Source organism: Halichoeres trimaculatus, unplaced genomic scaffold (genome assembly GCF_033239565.1).
Source record: "Halichoeres trimaculatus isolate MK-OKI-2021-1 unplaced genomic scaffold, fHalTri1.1 fHalTri1_scaffold_14, whole genome shotgun sequence".
Lineage (NCBI taxonomy): Eukaryota > Metazoa > Chordata > Actinopteri > Labriformes > Labridae > Halichoeres > Halichoeres trimaculatus.
The window spans coordinates 20845391-20865518 of NW_027437192.1; the positions used below are offsets into that span (position 1 = coordinate 20845391).

A 20128-nucleotide genomic window follows, 5' to 3' on the forward strand; every position below is an offset into this window, starting at 1 on the left:
CAAATCAGCTTCAAGTCATTCATATCCAGTGGCTTTATTATTGCTGATGGTAATTTCAGGGCAACGTTTAAATAAACTGGAGCTCACAGATCGTTAAATGCTGAATACAATCCTACACCAGATGTTTTTTTTTTCTTTTTTGCAAAGGTCAGAAAGTAGATTATCGTAACAATGGTTGCATTAGAACCCGTCTCTCTGTAGCTGTGGAGAACATGCAGAAGCTGCCAGACATCTAATAGGGACGGTAAAATCTTTACTGCAGCATTCGTCAGGCCATCACTGATACAAACACTCCCTTTTCTGACATGTTTTCTTTTTTCGGAGCAAGCAGCCAGAGTATTTATATCTGGGAATCCTGACAGTGTTGATGCGGAGTTGTAAATAACAAAGGAGTGCAGCTGGACAGCATCACATACCACAGAGAGCTTCACATCTGGATCTTATGATACAACTGTAAGCCTCCAATATTTCAAATGTCTCAGGCATAAATATAGTTAGTCATGGAAGAAAACAAAGAAGAAAACAAACCATGCCAAGAACATTATCAAGATCGTAATTTGTTATCACTTTGATGGTGTAAATTGTGAAAACCCTGCTGGGTTTCGGTGTAGCTCAGCGAGGAGTCTGACACTCAGCGGGTCTCTGGGGTTTGGATGATAGAGAACCTGCACTAAACACGGCTTCTGAATTTATGAGTGTGTATAAAAGTAAAGAGCAAACCGAGGGGCTTGTTTGAGATCTCTGCTGGGTAACAGCTGCGTTTAGGAGGTCAGCACCCTTCAAGATGTCAGATTTTACAACTGGAGTGTGGAGAGCAAAGGGGCCAAGAGGCAGTGTGTCCAAATATTGTTACAGGACATTTAGTTAAACTTTCCTCCAAGGCTGTGTTCTCAGAGTTCCTCACAGGTATCTGCCAAAGTAATGAGGAAAACATTATGCTATCATTAAAATTAATGACGATCAGGTTCCTGTCCTCTCAAACAGTTTCAACACTGTGTGCACTTGGTCTAACTTTTCCTCCAGAGGCTCCAGTTTTCTAATTTTACATACATTTCTATCAACATGTACCTCCCTAACCCTTGTCCACTCTGTATTGAACTTTCGTCTAATTGAATTTCCTTTGCAGTATCTCAATTACCGGTGCACATTTCTCCCGTGGGATTAGGCTGTATATTGGGATGAGCAGTCTTAATGAGCAGCGCGCTCAGGTGCCCACGTTTCTAATAAGAGCGAAGCACTGGCGCTTCCAACGGACGTCACAGCTCCTCGGTTTTGAATCCTAAATATCCATGAAATAAATGTGCGGTACAAAGAAGTCAAGGTGGCATGAAATCAGTGGAAGTTAGGAGTGTATAAATTATACTTATTCAAGCTGTAGAGCTGCTGAGGGCTGGAAATTTACATAAATTGTAACAGCAGTGATAAATAAAGGGAGGCTAGCCAATGTTACCTTGAGTGTTGATTATTTATTCGTTGGTAAGAGAAAGTAACATGAGTGTTAAAGCCCAGATTTAAATGACTTTATAACTATTGTATAAAATGTGACAGAGTATTAACACTCATTTACGCTGACAAATCTTCTGGCAGGCTCTGAGGCAAGTGTTTAAAACTGTCATGTTTAATCTGCTGGTGAGGACACAGTAAAGATTCTGCTGACTGTGAACGAGACTGAGACTAAAGCGCTGTCCGTGCTGAGTAATGAAATGGCTGGAGGACACTTGAGTGAAAGATCACCACCATCTGCTCCCCTGTCAGACTCGCTGATGACACTGATGAAATGACTGAGCCTTCCAGGGCAAATCCTGCGCTGATTAATCATTCAAGAGTCATGACAAACTGTATCAGTGCACCATGTTTAACATCCAAGAGCATTATCATTCGCATTACAAGACCAAAAACTTAAAGAGCACTAATCTCCAGTGGTTAAAAGCCTTTCTGAAGGGCTGTGGTGCCATGTTGAATCCATTACCTGAAGTAGAAGAAGATAGCCAGAGAGATGAGCAGGGAGGCGATGGATAATGCATGACCCACTATCGCCATGTAAAACAGGATGTAGGCTGACTGTGGGAAAAGAAACAGACAAGCACACATGACAGCTGTAGAAACTTAGGTGTGGCACCACAGTCTGGAAAAATCTTAGATTTGAAAAAAAAAATAAAGTGTGTGTCTGAAATCAAAAGAAAACTGACAAACACTTCTCTGCACTAATATTTCACACATCATTTCTGTCAAACGTTAAAACATGCAGCTCAACCTATTATAATATTTATATATGTCATAATGTTGTCATTAAAACGTGTTTTTGATAAAAATGGCAAAACCTGTGTTTTTCCACATCTCAATTATTGATTTTGATTGTACAAACACATGACCTTCTTTAAGTCATGAAGCAAAACTTATTTCACTCCATCAAATCCTTTTCTCCTGATATAAAAGCTTGATTCTGGAGAAAATGTCTGTGAATTCTTGGTGAGGCTCCTAATGTCAGTCCACAGTTTTTATTTGCAGCACAATGAATGATGGTCTAATTGTTTGTTGAGTGACTGTCCGTTCTTTACTGCAGTGCTTTTCACAAAACTTTCCAACCTTCTGTTCAGTTATTTTTAAACTCTGACTCATTACTTCCAGGGACACACTTGAGCCTTTTTTTTATTTCTTTTATTTTCTTTCTTTCTTTCTTTCTTTCTTTCTTTTTTTTTCTTTTTTTTTTTTAAGATTTTACTATTTTCTTGTACCCAAGCCTTGTAAGAGCCTGAAATGTATCAATGCCCCAAAATGTATGAGGCCTGATGTGTAATAACTAGTCAATAATGTAACAAACAAAAGACTCAGAAATGTAAAAAAATAGATAAATAAAAATAAATGTAATTACTCAAAATGTGACAACTTTTTATATTTATTTCTTATTTTATTTTATTTTTTATAGTTTTTTTTTTTTTTTTTTTTTTTAATTGAATTTAATTTGTTTTTTGTTTTTTTTACATTTTGGGTTGTTGTCATACCATGGGTCATTACTACTTTTAGGGCTCTAACAAGCCTTACCTGTGCAGATGTGTGAGTGACCTGTTCTGTGTTGAGTTTAGTGTATGGGAACACTATTTTCTAATTTGCTTGTTTTATCGTCTTTTGCTTGTTTTTTGGGGGGCATGTGTCATTCCTTACATGCTGTTTATTCATAAAGTAACAAATATATTCTTTAAAAAACAAAACAAACTTTGGCTCGTAATTTGGTCAGCCCTATGAAACTTTAATATCCTCCTTTGGTGCACTAGTAAATGAGTAGTTGATCCTTTCAGGACACTGATCAATATTTTAAACATTTGATCAATACATTAAACTGAGGCTCTGATTTGCTCCTCAGTTTTGCAATCTTTGTGAAACACTCCTCACTTCATTACGATACTTTTTTTGTATTTTTACAAACTTCTGAAAGGAAAATCCTGAGTTTTTTGATGAGAATCTATAAATGCAGTTTTGTTGCATAGTAATAGAAGCATATTAAGGTTGTTATAAAAGGATATTTAGTGGGGCTTCTTTCTACTCCCTTTCGAGCTCATGAAATGAAATTATTTACTGTTTGTATGGCATTATGGTGTAGTATACCATGAAGCTGATCTACTGTATATATGTTTTATTTTTTTGTTTGTTGTCCATAATAATAAATAAACAAAGTTAAATAATAAATTTATTTGTATTTCAAACTGACTCTTGAAATACGTCTGGCTAGGGAAGATATTAAACAGTTCCAGTGAAACATTGTTTGTGTTTCATAACATTTTGAAACTGTACTTGCCATACCAAAAAAACAAAACAAAACAAAACAAAAAAAACATACTTTACCAATAATCACACACTGAGAATGTGTTTTCCTGTCTGTTAAATTGAATTCTGGTGAATGATCCTTTGCCTCAGTACTGAGATGTTGATGTGTGGTCCTGTATTTTGAAATAAGGAATCTTAAGCTAAAGAGTGCAATAACTTCACCCTATCAAAAAACAATGGTATGTTTATTTAGCTTTATTTTTCTTTGGACTGTAATGCTGAGAATTTTTGTTCTAAAAGTTTCCTGAAGCTGGGAGGCCAAGTCAGCAAAGCTCGTGTTTCTGTGGTAACAGATGGAGTGACTGATCGATCAGCAAACTTTATGTTTTTCTTTAAGGTTTGCCAGAACAGCTGCTCCAGCTGTGCAGCACTGTCTTGACTGAAAGTTACATAAAGTTGGAGTTTTTTTTTTTTTTTTTTTTTACACAGAGCGTTTGTTCACAAGGTGCCATTATTTGAAATTGGCCCAACTTGGAGAGCAGAGTGGAGTTGTATTTTTACGGCCTTGGATGTACACTGCATGAAAAATTCTCTGGCAAACTTCTTCCCAGAGAGATGGAGAGAGAGAAAAGCTGGATCAGTCTGCAAAAAGAGGGCCATCCAAAAAGAGATACTAATTTAAGCTAAAAAAAAATGCAAAGCTGTCTTTTGAGGGGCCTCACAGTTTGGAGGGTAAATGTTGGTTTTGTGCAGGATTTAGAGAGCAACATGTCGTTTCATATAATCAGCCCATTATTGCTTTGTTTATTTGTTTATTTGATTTTGCACTATGAAAGATACACAAGATCAAACTGGAAATATTAAGAATAAACGCAGAAATGTGTCAGGAGAGGTCAAGAAGCCATTAGGCTTATGCAAAGGACCTCACCTTTCTATAAGAAAAAGAGCAGTCAAGATTTCAGTAAGAACACAGAGTAATACATGCATCCATGTGTTCAGCCATATGTGAAGAAACAAAAAGAAAAAATAATACTCAACAATAAAACAACTATAAACAATTTAACAAAGAAACAACAAAAATATAGAGACCATAAAAGAGTTGACAAAATTAGAATAGCATTTTTAAAACATAATATAATTAAATGAGTGAATCTGTGAATTTAATTTGAAGAAATTTCTAAATGATGATGGTAAAGAAGGAGGTAATAACATGTATTTATAAATAAACACACATATCTGATGAGTTTATATTTATCATAAACTGAGAGAATATTCAGTTTTTTAAAGACTGGGGCAGAAGTTTCTGTTAAATTAGAAAAAGTTGCCAATCTTGTAAAACGTTTTTGCAGAGGGTAAATTTTAAGAAGATTGGAGTGGTATGTGTTTGCCCAGACTATATTACCATAAATCAGATATGGATAAATGAAAGAATAATGCAATGTCAATAAACAAGACTTATCAACAAAATGTCTAAGGTTGCTGATGATTCCTAATGACTTTGCAAATTTTTTTATGAATAAAGTTAATATGCTGTTTCCAATTTAACTTCTCATCAATGATAAAATCTAAAAATGTGACATGGCATACTTGAAAAATGTAATTTCCTTCAATTGAAATTCTGGCATAGTCCTTGTTATAACTTCTGCCTCTTCCCGCAAATACTATAAAACTTGACTTTGAATATTTAATGAGAGTTTATTAAGTTTAAATCATTTTGCAAGCCTTGCCATTTCTTTATTTGCATTATTTATTAAAGTTAAGTCAGTAAGAGCATTAAGTCATGTTGGTATCATCAGCAAACAAGATAGGAGAAGAAGAGTTACAAGCTAATGGAAAATCATTCATGTAAATACGAAATATTAAAGGCTCTAATACTGATCCTTGTGGCACTCCACATGATACACCAAGAGTGCTAGATGTACATCCATTGATAACAACATACTGTTCTCTCTCCTTCATATAACTAGTTAACCATTTTAATGTGTCACCCTGAAAACCATCGTATTGTCATTTTTTAAACAAAATTTCATGAATGACTATCAAACGCCTTAGACAAATCAAGAAAAATACTTAAGGAATATTTTCTATCATTTTGAGCAGTTTGTATTTTGTCAACAAGCTGTAGTAGTTTCATGTAGGTAGAATGGTGCTTTCTAAATCCATATTGATGTTCAAATAAAATTCCATTGTCCTGCAGATGACTTAAAATTCTACTATACATATCAGCTTTTCAAGAATTTTTGAATAACATGATTAAATAGATGTAGCACGATAGTTTGTGAAATTACATTGGTCACCAGCCTTAAAAGATGGTACTGCATCAGCTTTAACCATTAAATCCTTTGGACAAACAGTTTGAGGAAAACTCAACTGGAAAAATGAGATACCCATTGTTTACTGACATTTTTAAACACCAGATTTCTACATTGTCGAAGATAAACAAGTATCAACAGTATGTTGGTAAAATAGATATAGAATGATATAGATTTAGTTTGGGCTTCTATACGACACAGACCAGGTGTAGTCAGACACTGTGTCTTCACCGTTACCTTTCTACTCCACATTTTCATTGGGACCTAGCAGAGGAGTGTGATGCCTTCTGGAAGCAATGAGCCTGTTAAAAATGGTCTCTGGCACAAGATTTATGGGAAACTACATTAGATCTACTTATTTCAATTTTCCACATTTGCTACATAAAAGACCTCCATGCAAAACAGAAAGCATTATGCTGACCCATCAGGACTTGACCACCGTGTGTTTTCTCTGTGATAGCAGACCACTTTGGTTAAAAAATTACCTTCAGTTTTGCTTTAGTGTTTTCATTGCAAAGTGTGTAGTTGGACCAGGTCCTGTTGGTGTCTGGGTGGCGAAACCACTGACCATCCTCCCCACAGTACTTAGTGGCCTTTTCTGTAAGCAACAATCGAGTCATAAATTCAGGTTATCCAGATATTTAACTCACAGGCATAGCTCAAATGTGTCTGTAATGTCTTAGGTAAATCACTGATCATTATCATTTTATATACAATTAATAGGGGAGACTAGGGACAGTTGTAACGTGGGTCAGTTGTAACACTTGCAGTTGCTCCAATCAGGGACAAGTCAGGAATCACTTGATTCACTCTGAACATGCACATTTTGTTCCTTAGCCCACATGTGAAGAATTGGTGCCCTGAAGCAGACAGACATATGAAAGTAAATTTTTTTATTGTTTTTTTATTTTTTTGTTCAAACAATTTTTGTGATTACACAGCTTTGTAGTTGAACTCATCAAACATACATCATGACTATGTGTCTGTTTAGTTTTCTGTCTTTTTGATTGTTTATGGTAATGCTTTAGCTTGTAGCTGTTAGTCAAGCTAGCTCATTGCTAATGCACTCAGGGACAGTTGTAACAAACTTGCTTGGAGTATGTTGTAACATTTAAAAAAAATGGATTAAGTGCATGGCATGTCTGTGGGCCTATGAAGCTTACTCCCCAGGAGTGATAAAGATGTGTATAAACTATTTTAACAAAAAAAAAAAAAAAAAATTCTATATCAATTAGATTATTTATTCATTTTTTGTGCCACATTTGATCATTTCGGCAGTTTTGCCAACCTTTATAACAAGGATTTTGGTAATTCTTCATTCTTTCAATGCAGAAAATACTTATTTTGAAAAATAAGAAACAATTTAGATGTTACTTTACCACAATTTCAAGAAAATTTGCCATGATTTTCCTGAGTAAAAGTGTGTGGATGTTTTCTCTAGAGTAGCCATTTTGAAAAGGGGCAAAATTCGACTTCAGCTGCCTGTAGTGGAATGATAATCCTCAGGGGTAAAATACTTTTTTCCCCAAACATTTTTAACAGGTTTTTAAGAAAACTACTTATGCTGATGCAATAAAGGGTTTTGAAACTCGTGAAGGAAATATGATACATTTGGCATCATAGGGTTGAGCCCTGTACTTTGCAGAACCACAGAAATATTTTTAAAAAGTTTTGAGGAAAGTCACTGTCCTTATTTCATCATGTTACATTTTACCCCAAGATATGTTAAGTGGCCCAGACTTTGGGGTCAAAAATGTTACAACTGTCCCCAGTCTCCCCTACTCAAAGATCCTCAGTCTCATAACAACAGAATATCAGAGCTTAATCCAGTTTCTCACCGCTCACCTGTGGGGTCGAAATCCACGAAATAGTTGGGACAGTTTTGGGAGGTGTAGGTCCCTGCTTGAGTGTCGTCCCAGCACAGCCAGCCGTCCCAGTTACGGCTGCAGTACGGACCTGAAGGACAAACATAATACAACTAAACATCTGCAGAGTGCAAGTCTGTCAGCTGATCAGTAAACGGTCCTGGCTGCTCTACCTGATTTGTTGTACGGCAGGTCTCGGTTCATTTTCTCAAAGCATTTGTACTGACTGTCAAGGATTTTCTTCCTCATGATTTCAGCGTCTCCTGAGAGCTGGGCAGCTGCTTTCTAAATGAGTGAAGTCAGCATCAAACAAGCAATGAGTTAGGTGTTTCCTTTGGGGAAAAAGAGGAAGTTCAACTCACAAATTATTTTTCACAGCTCTTGATGCTACCACCAGAGGTTGAAAAGAAACAGGCCATCACTCAGTACCTCTATTTTCTTTGCTGAAGCTGGTTGACAAGTGGACCCAGTGCTGTTCCTGACCCAGTTTCCCCATTCGTCACAATATTTAATCACCTTCTCTGAAAGGGAAAAAAACACTTACTGTAAAGGCAGTTTGACAAAAGCATAATCCAGTGATTATTCTCTATCGGATTAGCATAATTGCTTCTGTTTGACATTCATGTTCAAAGGGAAATCTTTATATTCTTTGGCTCAGTCTTTGTTTTCCTCCAGTTGTGGCTTGGTATCATCCAAACACATAAATCTGACCCTGAATCTTGGCATCACTAAACAACTGTGATAAATTTCTCTCAGCATACATCATCAAACGTTATGTCAAGGAGAAAATCCCCTCTCAGGAGAGATTCTCTGGAAAAGTCACAAATGTTGGCCTTAAAACGTACTGCAGAGCTAAGAATAGGATCACATTGTTTCTGACAACAGCCACAGCCCCGGCTGCTGAATTTTCTCAGACATTTCATCCACTCTTCAGCATCCACTTCCAACTGTACGTCTCCTTCAGAGCCTCATATCAGCCGCATCAGCTTTCAAATAAGGAGCCATCAGGGGACACTTAACGTCACAGGCACTTTGGGAAGATCTTTTATGAGCTTTCTTTTGCGAAAACCTTCTCTCTCTTCCAATCCATCTCTCCGACGCAGACTTCGCTGTCATTTTTGTAATCCCCCTTATTTTGCCTCTGTTCCTCTGTCTATATATATCCTTCCTTCTCTTCTCTGCCCTCTCCTTCACCTCTATGCTCTCCATCACTTGCGTCTCCTAAATCAGACTTGACTTCACTCTGGATCTCATCATCTTGCAGTTATTGAGCCCTGCATACCTTAATGCCATAAAAAAAGCTACCGGCTCCACAAGGAATACTTTCATGGAAACATAAAGTGCCCTAAATTGGTTTCCAGCCATTAGCAATATCAATAAACATCTGTTTTCATTTTGTCTTGTTGATAACGCACGTTAGGCAATTGATTTATCGTTGTTCCTGCCTCTAAATTTCAATCATTAATTGTCAGGCTTCATGTTTTGTCAGTCTTTCTCCATTGAAAAATCAAAGACGTTTTGCTTTGTTTTGTTTGTTATGGCTGACTTCTGTCCAAATGCTAAACTTGCAGAAACAGCAGTAATCTGAACACTTGTGTTAGCCTAAAACAATGCTAACACTCTGATGTTACAGTAGTTGTAGAATGACCCTTTTACTAGTCCAGAGTAGGGATGGGTACTAAAAAACCAGTTCCTGTTAAGAATAAATAAGAAATGGTTGGATCCGTTGATATTGTAAGGCTTGATCCTTAACAATTCCCTTATCCATTGTTTCAAATACACTGGAGCTGCCAGACCATATGTCGACTATTCGGTCAAGCTATTTTAGCTTAGCAGGCAGATAACAGTTTCCAGAAAAAACCCTAATTCAGGATGTTCTGCTTTATGTTTTACTGAAGAATTGAACTCACAAAGAATTGTACATTACTCTCTCACACCAGCTATCTATTCAGTACATTCAACATGTTATACATCTCTAATGTACAGAAGGTAATATTGTAAACACAGTGCTAGCTTGATAATAACATATACTGGAAATTGCATCGATGTGCTAGCTGTTAGCATACATTGGTATAAGAAAAGTTCCTTGCAGACTTATGACTAACTTCAGCAAAACAGCAAGTTCAATGTTCTTAACAACTCAAAGCATTGCTATAACCCCTTCAAGACACTAGATGGCCTATTTCTGTCAGAAACATACAACATAACAGTACATCAATGTCACATGATGTGCTTTTTTTTTTTTTTTTTCCTGTACTTGTTTTGATTCATTTACATTCAGATATATCCAGATCCAGTGACAAGTTTCAGATTTATTTACTGATAAACTCAATGAAATTTTAACACAAAAAATCTGTAGAGCTACTTTTTGTACGAAAAAAACCCCAAAAACAAACAAAAAAAAAAACCAGGAAAAATTGATAAGGGAACCAATAAAGCAACAGATTGATAAGCAGAATAAATAATGGCATTGGTATCAAGAACATCTTATTAATACCCATCTCTAGCCTTGGGTTTGCTTAACAATTGTGTTTTGTTTGTTTTTTTTTCATGAAAGAAAAGTTGAGGATTGACAAAAGTTATTAGTTAGAAAGTACTTCAAGGGTCAGAAATGCTTACTCCAATCCACCAGAAGCTATGTTAAAAGATACCGGACAAGTTTTAACCTTCTGTTTTCCAACATGATGGTTTCAAGGTTTTTCTGTTTAAAGAGCAAAAGAAGCACTGATTTCCCCATCTACCTCTACAAAAGATACAAAAAAAAAATTCTGCACACATGCTGCTGTAAGAAAGAGAAGTCCCGGCTGAATATCTTTTACACATATGGCTACAGTGAAATCTCTAAAATTTTGTACATCTTTCTCATAAGCTTTATTTCCCGCAGATGATTTCTGATGAGTTTTGACAGTGAACCACCTCACCCCTGAATGACAAATGAAAATGTCATTAAACAATAAAACATAATAAAGTATAAATAATCTCTCCAGTCATTATCACCACGCTAGTCAGTGGACTTTTAGACCACGCAGTCAGCTTCATGACCTTTAAACCTCCTCAGCTTACAGAGGATTTGATTGTCCCCTGTGTTGTCTGCTGACCTGGAATTAAGAAGTTATGCGGGGAAACTCTCTAATTTCCCACCGCTTTTGAATCAATGGGGTTTTCTGAGGAGAGGTGATGTGTCTTACCATTTGGGTCCAAATCAGGATGATGTGGACAGTTCTGTTCCACAGATGTCCCAGCTCGTGTCTCATCCCAACACAACAAGCCATCCCACAGACGTCCACAGAACACACCTTCAGGAAATAAAAAGGCAAAGTGTACTGACTGTGAAGTGAATCTACCCATACACACTTAAAGTTTGATTACATTTGAGAGTTACATAATTTCTCTTTGGGCATTGTTACCCCACAGCCCCCACCATGAAAGCCCTTTCATGCCAGTTACTATTACCCTGAACAACAGCCGTGATCTGATCTCATTCCCCGCCTCACACCATCACTGCATCTCTGACAGCCTCTAAGAACTAATCCATCTGGCCTTAAAAAGCCCTAAATTGATTGTTGCCTCTCACCGGTTCTGTTTTCTTGGTGGTCTTTGTTGGACACCTCAAGACATTTGTGTTGACCCTGGCTCACCGCCTCTACCTCTCCCTCTGACATGCTCTGTCCAGTCCTGAGTGATGAGTCCAAGACTGACTCCTCTCCTGCTGCCACCTTATGCTGTAGACAAAGAGTGATACCAGAGATGAGAGGACAGGGAAGAGGATACACCCTGACGTTCAGGAGAGCAGACTGAGATTTGTTTGCGAATGTGTTTTGAGGTAGCTTCTCTGCTCTGTCTCAAAAATCACACTGAGTCAAGTTTCATCTTTGATACTCACATATTCCCAACTGTTATCATGGAGTCCAGACACTTACAAGAGATGAATTCAAAAGGAAGAAGAAGTGTGGAGCAGTTTGAAGCATTTTCAAAGCTGAGCTGATGAGGATTTTGCGCCGCTCTGAAATTCTTCTCACTTATGATTGATGCAACTCATTAAAGTGTGTTTGGGTGCTCAGAAGTTTAAGCAGCTGATGAATCTTATCTCTGCTCTATTGTTTGTATTTGGAGGTGGCGTTTAAAATGAAGCGGCTCGCCGAGTGAAATGCTGATTCTGATAATGCTGCTTGCTGAAGGATAAAGAACCCATTTTGCTTTGACTTATCTCACACATTTTTGGGGAGAGCTGGAAATTAAGCCTCGATGAGTGCCAGCCCAGGCCCATGCACTTGCATCTTCTGAAACATTTGAGGAATTTAAATACGTTCGTCTGTCTGCACTTGCCTCATTACAATTCAGACGCATGCCTCCTACCTCCGTCTCTTTGTGCAGGGAAAAGAGAATCTCATTAGACTGAAATATTATTCCTACTTCCCTGATAAAAGCTGGTAAAAGGAAAATGAAAGGAATGGAGGATGGTGAAGTCCCATGTAGCAGTTTAGCAGCCGTACATATGATGTCACTCCAAACATTGAAGTAAATGACGTCATACATACGACCACCAGGCCACCACCAGTATCATCTGATGAGCACATGAATGAGAAAACAGACATTACTCTCATCTAAGGCCTTCCTCAGCTCGTACAACTCATTAATCTTCATGAATCGACGTGACAAGAACGCTCAAATAGTCGAGCACAGAAACATAAAGCAGAGCAGAAACAGGCACAAAAACATTTGGCTGCTATTCCGTCCAGGACCTGGATGTTTGGCTTGATGCTGAAAAGCAGAGGAAATTGAAAAGGGAAACTTCCATTTCACAACAGTGGACTGAATGTTTTTTTCAATATAATGGACAATGACTCATAAACGACCTCTTTCTTTCTGTTGTTGAAGGACCAAAAAAACATCTCTCTGTGAACATGTCCACTGTGACCTCCTTAAGTCTGCGAATAAAGTCATTGTGTTCCCATTACGCATCATCAAAAAACTCACATGAAGCCAAGTGCAGTTTCTGTAAGATGGCTACAGAGCCATACACCAGAGGTTTTAAAGTTTCAATTGTTTATCTACACTTCTTTTCTTAGAGAGGTCACATTTGTAATGACAGTGTCATAATAATAATAATAATAATAATAATAATAATAATAATAATAATAATAATAATAATAATAATAATAATAAATAATAAAAATTATTATTATTATAATTATTGGTGTTGATCTTGTTGTTATTGTCATTGATATTATTATTTATAATATTTATTATCTAAATGGCGCCTCTAAAAACAGAAGTTTACATCATGCTTTTACAACATACAGGAACAAGCAGAAAACAAAGCACTGGGGAATCAAAAACACAAGGCTCAGTTCAAATCAGGCACTCTTACAGGAGGCATAAAGACCAGGGTTGGGTACCTTTCACATTTGAAACGAAACGGTATTGATGCCCAGTACCTGGCAATCAGTATATGTACTCAACGGTACCTCTTCTTGGTACATGTGCGGGTTTGTATGTGGTAATAAATATAAATTTGTTTAGTAATAAAATCTCAAAGTTTTTCAGTTACATACATTTATTCTTCAATATATGTTGTGTTCATGTCCAGTATGGAAAATCTCCTGCTCTTCCACTCCCTGACAGTCACAAGGATGCGTTTAAGTACCTAAACATGGTGCCATTTGATTTTATGTGAATTGGTACTCGATACCACAGACAGAATTGGTACCTAAAAAGTAGCGAGTTCAGTACCCATCCCTAATAAAGACCCTAGCAAGGAGCAAATGTCATAGGAACCCACACAGTGCAAGAACCATGCAACATAAAATGAGACCGTGACGACTGAAATAAAAGCTAAAACAAAAACTCAGTAAGATAAAGAAAGAAGGCAAATGAAAAACAAAGAGCTGAACAAATATGAAGAGACAAAATTATTATGATGATAAAATGATAAATTATAATGAAGTAGTAATAACAATAGCAATAATAAAGCAGGGATAAAGTAGTATAACACACATGAGCAAAAGATAAAATAGTTAAAAGGGTTTCAGTGAAAGGATTAAAAGTGAAACAAAGGTGAGTCATAGATTAGATTAAATCTGAATAATAGTAAGTAACTACATTAATATGTTACCATGCCATAGAAAAGTTAATAAAAGAGGATCAACATAAAAGTAGTGGGAGGTAAAAGATAAGAAAGCCAAAATAAGACAAAGATAAAAATGAAAGACAAAACGAACATCACATAAAAGTCAGTCTGTAAAAGTAAAAAATGTGAAAAAATGTGTCACCAGCTTTATGATTTGTGTCCATGTGCACATCATTGACTGATGGTTACAGCATCTCCATTAAACTAATAGAAAACAAGCGCCGTGCACAGGTTGACCTTATCCTCCAAGAATGATTGCAATTGGCTGATAGATGCCTCAGAGTCATGTGGGCAGACTTCAGAAAATGTATGCTTTAATAACACAATGTGTAGTTACACACACCTACCACAAATACACAAAGACATCTCACACTCTGTAGATTAGCATTGACCTGTTAAAAGTCTTTTCAAGTGCAAGACATCTGAATAATGCACCAACTGCATAGCAGACACACACACACACACACACACACACACACACACACAGAGTCATGGGTCATATATCTTATCATTCAGGTCATCCAACTTTCTAATAAACACACTGAGCTAATTATAAACTCAAAAGATTAATTATAAAAGCTGAAAATTAATAATGAGACTTTTTTGCTGAGAAAAGAAAACCACTGGACCACAGCATATTACCTGCTAGTTTAATGAAAATTAAAGGCTGTATCCTGTTTAAACACACATGCACTGCATACATAATGGGCAGGGGGAGAACCGAGGCGTGCACACCTGACTGCATGCATTTGAACTGGGAAAAAAAAAGTGAGCACTCACCACCAGGAGAAACCAGAGGATCCAAAGTGAGTCCACTACCTTCATATCTTCCTCTCACAGGCCGATCCCTGGAGGGAGAAAGAGGAGTTATTACCATCAGAAACTAAGCTACACCATGAAAGTGACTCACTGACTAAGCAAACATGTGGCTCTTTTGAATCAGGATTACAGCCTCTCACGGGAAAACAACAACAGCAATCATTCATCAGAAATGCAAAACACTGCAGCTGCGGCATTGCGGCTTGTGACATTTCACACTTTTTTTCTGTGAGTGTGTGTCTGGAAGATAGGAAGCAATAGTAGCAGTCAAAGCACAAAACAATAACAGAAGAGCAAAGATAAAAAAAGAACACACACGACAGGACCAGACAGACACATTGTAGGACTAAAATAGTCGCTGGTCATTAATCATCTCGAGCTGCAGCTGCAGAACTGACAGTTTAGTAAGTGAGTGCGTGTGAGATTAGGAGTCGCGGCAGCTCTCTTTGCTTTGGCTGGCTGAGTCCCCGCTGGAAGCCCATCACTCCACAGTTTGAACAGTTCAGACGACCTACTGCTTGTTCCACACCCGTCAGCGGCCCGTGGGGGCAGGCTTTCCAGCAGATAGACACACATGAGCAAGTCCTCTAAGTCACCGTGAAAGGTTAGCAGGATTGATGCTATTTGTGTTGGCTCTAAGACACATGCTGATGGTAGTCTGCTTATTATGAGAAATTAACCTTGAACTCCATCTGCAAAAAAAATGAACAGCTGGGAATGATGAGCTTTGACCAGGGATGACTCCAAATACTCATTTCTCATTGGCTGAATTTCTGATTGATTCCCTAAGTTTCTTAAGTCCCCTTACATTGCTGTGTTTATTAATACTTATGAGGAGATAAAGATCACCAGTAATAAAAAAGTCCATTAATCTGAAACTCTATTGACTGGAACTAAAATAGCAAAAACAATTTGTGTTATGAATCCAAAAATACACACATTACACAGTGAGGGGATTGTATCTGGTGAAAATTAGATAACGAGTCAACATGTTGTTTTTTTCCCCCATTTAGGATTTAGACTAAAAACAAACTGTCAATTTAAATGAGAGAGATACTTAGACTTGTTTGTAATGCAACAAATGTCATCCATTCACGTGTATAGTTTTTTTTATTGTTAATAGTCGTGTATTTTGTCCTTTCTCACAATAGTTAAGCTGCTGTTGTGTCTTCCTGCTGTAGTTATAGAAAATAATGACACCACTGCAGTTTTAAATGGCACTTTTTCTCAATATGAAGTAATATGCTCTCATTGTCAAACCGAATTAAAATATCTCAGAGTATTTTAAGTTTGAGCCGTCACCTAAGAGCAGATACAGGTGCAGCACATCAGACTGATGGCAGCAGACAAACCATGGGCATTGCAGGCAGACTGTTCTGCAGCATGCAAATCTCACAACAAAGTAGAGCAGCATTTATAAAACTGATGCTAGGTTTCCAAATCAACAAACTGATAAAAATTGCTTAACATTTTTTATATGAAACCAAAAAACTGTTTTAGAATGCAAAACAATGTAATTCATGCTATAAAAAACACAATTAGGTATTATAAACTATTGATATTTAGAAACTAGTGCTTGGAGACACAAGTCAGACAGCCATGGTCGAAACAAATGAGCAGCCTACATGCTACTTATGTAATTTTTACATCTTCCAGACACGTGTTCACCAAAAAAGTCCACTTGTCAAAATATAAAAATGACTAGTAGTAGTAATAAATTTATATGACCATTTTATTAGAAATCTTAGCAGTACAGAATGATGAAGACAACAGTCTAAGGCCACTTTTTCGATGGAAAATTCAATAATGAGCTCAAAATTAGAACTGTTGATTTAAAAATATGATGTATTTAGTTAATTGGTTTAATATGAGACAATGCAGATTAATAAACATTTCTGTAAATATGCCGGTTTAGCTAATTTGGCTAATTTTCAGTCAAAGTCCCTGAGGCAGGTGACATGAGCACTACAATAAATAATGTATTTTTTTTTAAAGAAAAGCAAATTCAAACACTACTATAACCATATTATAAACGCATTGCAATAGAATACATTAAAAACATTCAGTAAATGCAGTCAAATTTGAATTTCAGACCAGATGGTCACACGCTTGACCATTTCTCAACCATAATTTTAATTTTCTTTTAGAAAAAAGGTAAGTGTCACACTCCCTGAACATTACAGTTACATTACAGTTATAGACTATAGGAAATGTCCTGACAAACTAAGTATGCTTTTGGTTTGATGTGGAGTTAGTATCTCAAACTGAGATCTCTCAGTGCAATTTGGCTTTAGAAATAATGTTCAATAACTCTCCAAATCTTTTATCCATTTAAAAAAATAATAATTTGGGGATCATCAGTATCTACCCTATTCCCATAACTACTTGAAACCTCAGCTATAGAGCCCATTAGTTCCTCTTTTTTAAAACAATTTCAGCAGAATCCTGGATGAGCTCTAATCGTTACTTCGATCAAAGCGCATCCATGCTGAAAACTAAAAGACTAAACAGTATCCAGCATCCAGCAAACTCAGTCACGTCACAAAAACTTCATCAAACTGTCTCAGAATACTTCTTTGAAAATTCAGAAAGATGAAAAGAAGAAGAAAGAGAAAACAAGAAATCCAAGATAAAGAGACAGCAGAAGGCAGGAAGTCAAATATGGATCCAAAAATGGCCTCTGGGAAGAAGAGATCTATAAAAACATCATCAGCCTCAACAGAGCTCGCTTCAGTCGATTATCAGCTAATCACCTCTGGCTGTGCGCGAGCATGTGAATTTTCTGAAAAATGGGGTCTTCTCAGAGAGACAAGTTTCTTCAAGTTGAATAACCACAAAGGAACTGATATGACGATTTTATATGATTTTAAGTTGATGAAAATCAAACATTTTAATTCTTATTTAGGATTGTTTTTATAGTCCCTGAGTTGTGGTTTAAAAAGACGTTAATTACGTGGTTTACCTGGGCAAGCAAAGCAGTCTTGAGCTCTGTGCTAAGTATGCTATTTAAGCTACTGGACGGTTGTCTGATGCTACTTTCAGGGTGTAGCTAAAGCTTTGTTAAATATACCATTGATGTTTGGAAGAGGCTAGACCTTGGTTCAAGCTTTATTTACAAGGTTTATCAGACAGCAACACTGCTTTGCACGTCCTCTGATTCTGTTAATTAAACCAAGCTAAGTGTTAGCTTCTCCTAGCATAAAGGCTAGACTGAGAGGGAAAACAGCTATTCAGGCTCAGTCCTTCACTTTGTAATTAAAGCAGAAAAAAGGGGGTAGGTGTGAAGAGATGAGCAACTCCCTAATGCAGAAATGTTGAATGTTTATGGTTTTAAGAAGCACTGATGTTTGCTCGGCCATTTGAAACTCAGCAGACTGTTACACATGAATCCTAGTGCTGATAGTGGTGGAGGCTGGGTCTTTTTGAGACACCAATAATGCCTTCAATATTTCAACGCTGTTACACAGACTATTAATAATAAATTTGCCAAGAGCACATTTCATATTTTAGTGTCTCTTCTGCACATTTGACTTCTCTCATATTCAGCCTAGAGAAGAGAGCTGTGGCTTCTTTCAATAACTGCCTCACACATTAGCTCACGCGCGTCTCTAAACATAGATCCCCTGACCATTTTTTGCAGACCATTAGGTCTTATGTGACATGAGCAGTAAAGCCAGGAGCATGCGTAGCTCATTAGAGAAAGCAGTGTCGTTTTAGAGAAGACAAAGAAAAGCACTCAGACAGGGCAAGAGCGTGTGTGGCACAGCAGATATACATTCAGCCCTCACTCCTCTGTGGGACTTCTGTGCAGTACTGGATACACTTTGCTTTAAGTTAGAGGTCAAACTCTTGGAATTGAAGTTTTAAAAAACTCACTTTTGCTAACTAACCACACGTTCCCAACCATTCGTAGATAAAAGAAGGTTTTGAAGGTAGAGACATTTTAGAGTTAGCTTTGACTTTGAAACTATTCACTTGAAAAGAAAGTAGTTCAAATTGGAAAGGATCAGCTTCTGAGTCAGGTGCTTCACACAAAGGTGCAGAGTGATCAATTGCCTTTGTATTTGAGGTCTTATACTTCACCTGTCATCCTCTTTTGTAGCTTGGATCTCAGTTCAAACCAAATGACAACTAATGATCGAATCAGGCTTGATATTGAAATAATGCTTTCTACTTTTACTTTCTACTTTTTGATACATCTGAAGATTAAGGCAATGCTAAAGAAAAACAATTACAAGATCAATCTCAAATATTTAGTATAAAGTCATAAATTAAAGAGAAAGTCATAAATTTACAAGAATAAACTCATTAAGTAGCTATAGGCTATCAGAAGATTGAAGGAATGTAGTATGAAAAACTTATATTACATGTGTAAAATGATGATGCTGTACCTCTCCTGGGTAAAGTTATCTAATATTTCTGTATCATATTTTATCGGTGCTGCAATTTGCAGACATTTCATTTGTACAAGAGCTGGCTCTGCATAGAGGCCAATGAAAATTCCCAAGCGCTAAGGACGGCTCGTTTGGAGGAAAAAACGTCTGTAGCTCACAGACTACCTTGTTGTGACTGCAGAGAGGTGTGGATTTGTAAAAGCATCGCTCCACTAATGAGGTACTGATCAAGGAAAACTGAATCTGTGAACACCTTTCTAGCTCTACCTGAGTTTTTAACAAAGCCCCAGTTTCTTTGCAATCTTTTCAGGGTCCTCGGCAAAACATCAACATAAGTATAATTATACTTACTATAATTATGCTGAAGTACCAAACGATTAGATAATTCCTTATACCTGAAACCCATACCAAAGTTTAACTTCACAAGATGTTCCACGGTCCTCATTGTTGTTACTCTCCTGACAGCCTTTAGCTATAGAGTTAAATGTGTGCCTTTGCTCTCGTACATTTATGACTTTTTCTCTTGCATTTATGAGATTATTCTCATAAATTTACAACTTTATTCTTATTATTTATTTATTTATTTATTTATTCATTTAAAGGTGGCCTTAATTCGCCATCCTATTTTGATGGGAGAAAATATGTGTATTTTTTATGCAGTGCATTTCAGTGGTGGGGGTATATATCTGAGAAAATAAACCGCCCGGAGAGTTTTCCAGTTAATTCCATAATTTTGACGATAATAGGATTACAGTGTCCAGATTTTTAGAAGTGTCATCATTCATGTGTTGTGTGTTCTTTCTTTGTCTCCTCTCTTCTCTCCAACTTTTCCTCCACACTTTTTCC

The 20128-nt window shown here is 36.9% G+C and overlaps 1 protein-coding gene across 2 annotated transcripts in view; it reads right to left on the reverse strand.

Annotated features, from left to right (window-relative positions):
• Window positions 1-20128, reverse strand: part of calcr (calcitonin receptor) — a 74743-nt gene that overhangs the window by 22505 nt on the left and 32110 nt on the right. For both annotated transcript variants that reach the window (XM_074686892.1, XM_074686890.1), the window contains exons 2-9: window positions 14850-14917; window positions 11514-11661; window positions 11128-11235; window positions 8369-8460; window positions 8113-8224; window positions 7920-8030; window positions 6560-6672; window positions 1970-2061 (exon numbers count right to left, since the gene is read on the reverse strand). In XM_074686892.1, the coding sequence (XP_074542993.1) occupies window positions 1970-2061; window positions 6560-6672; window positions 7920-8030; window positions 8113-8224; window positions 8369-8460; window positions 11128-11235; window positions 11514-11661; window positions 14850-14894 (821 nt within the window). In that variant the 5' untranslated portion in view covers window positions 14895-14917. The remainder of the gene's footprint in view (window positions 1-1969; window positions 2062-6559; window positions 6673-7919; window positions 8031-8112; window positions 8225-8368; window positions 8461-11127; window positions 11236-11513; window positions 11662-14849; window positions 14918-20128) is intronic.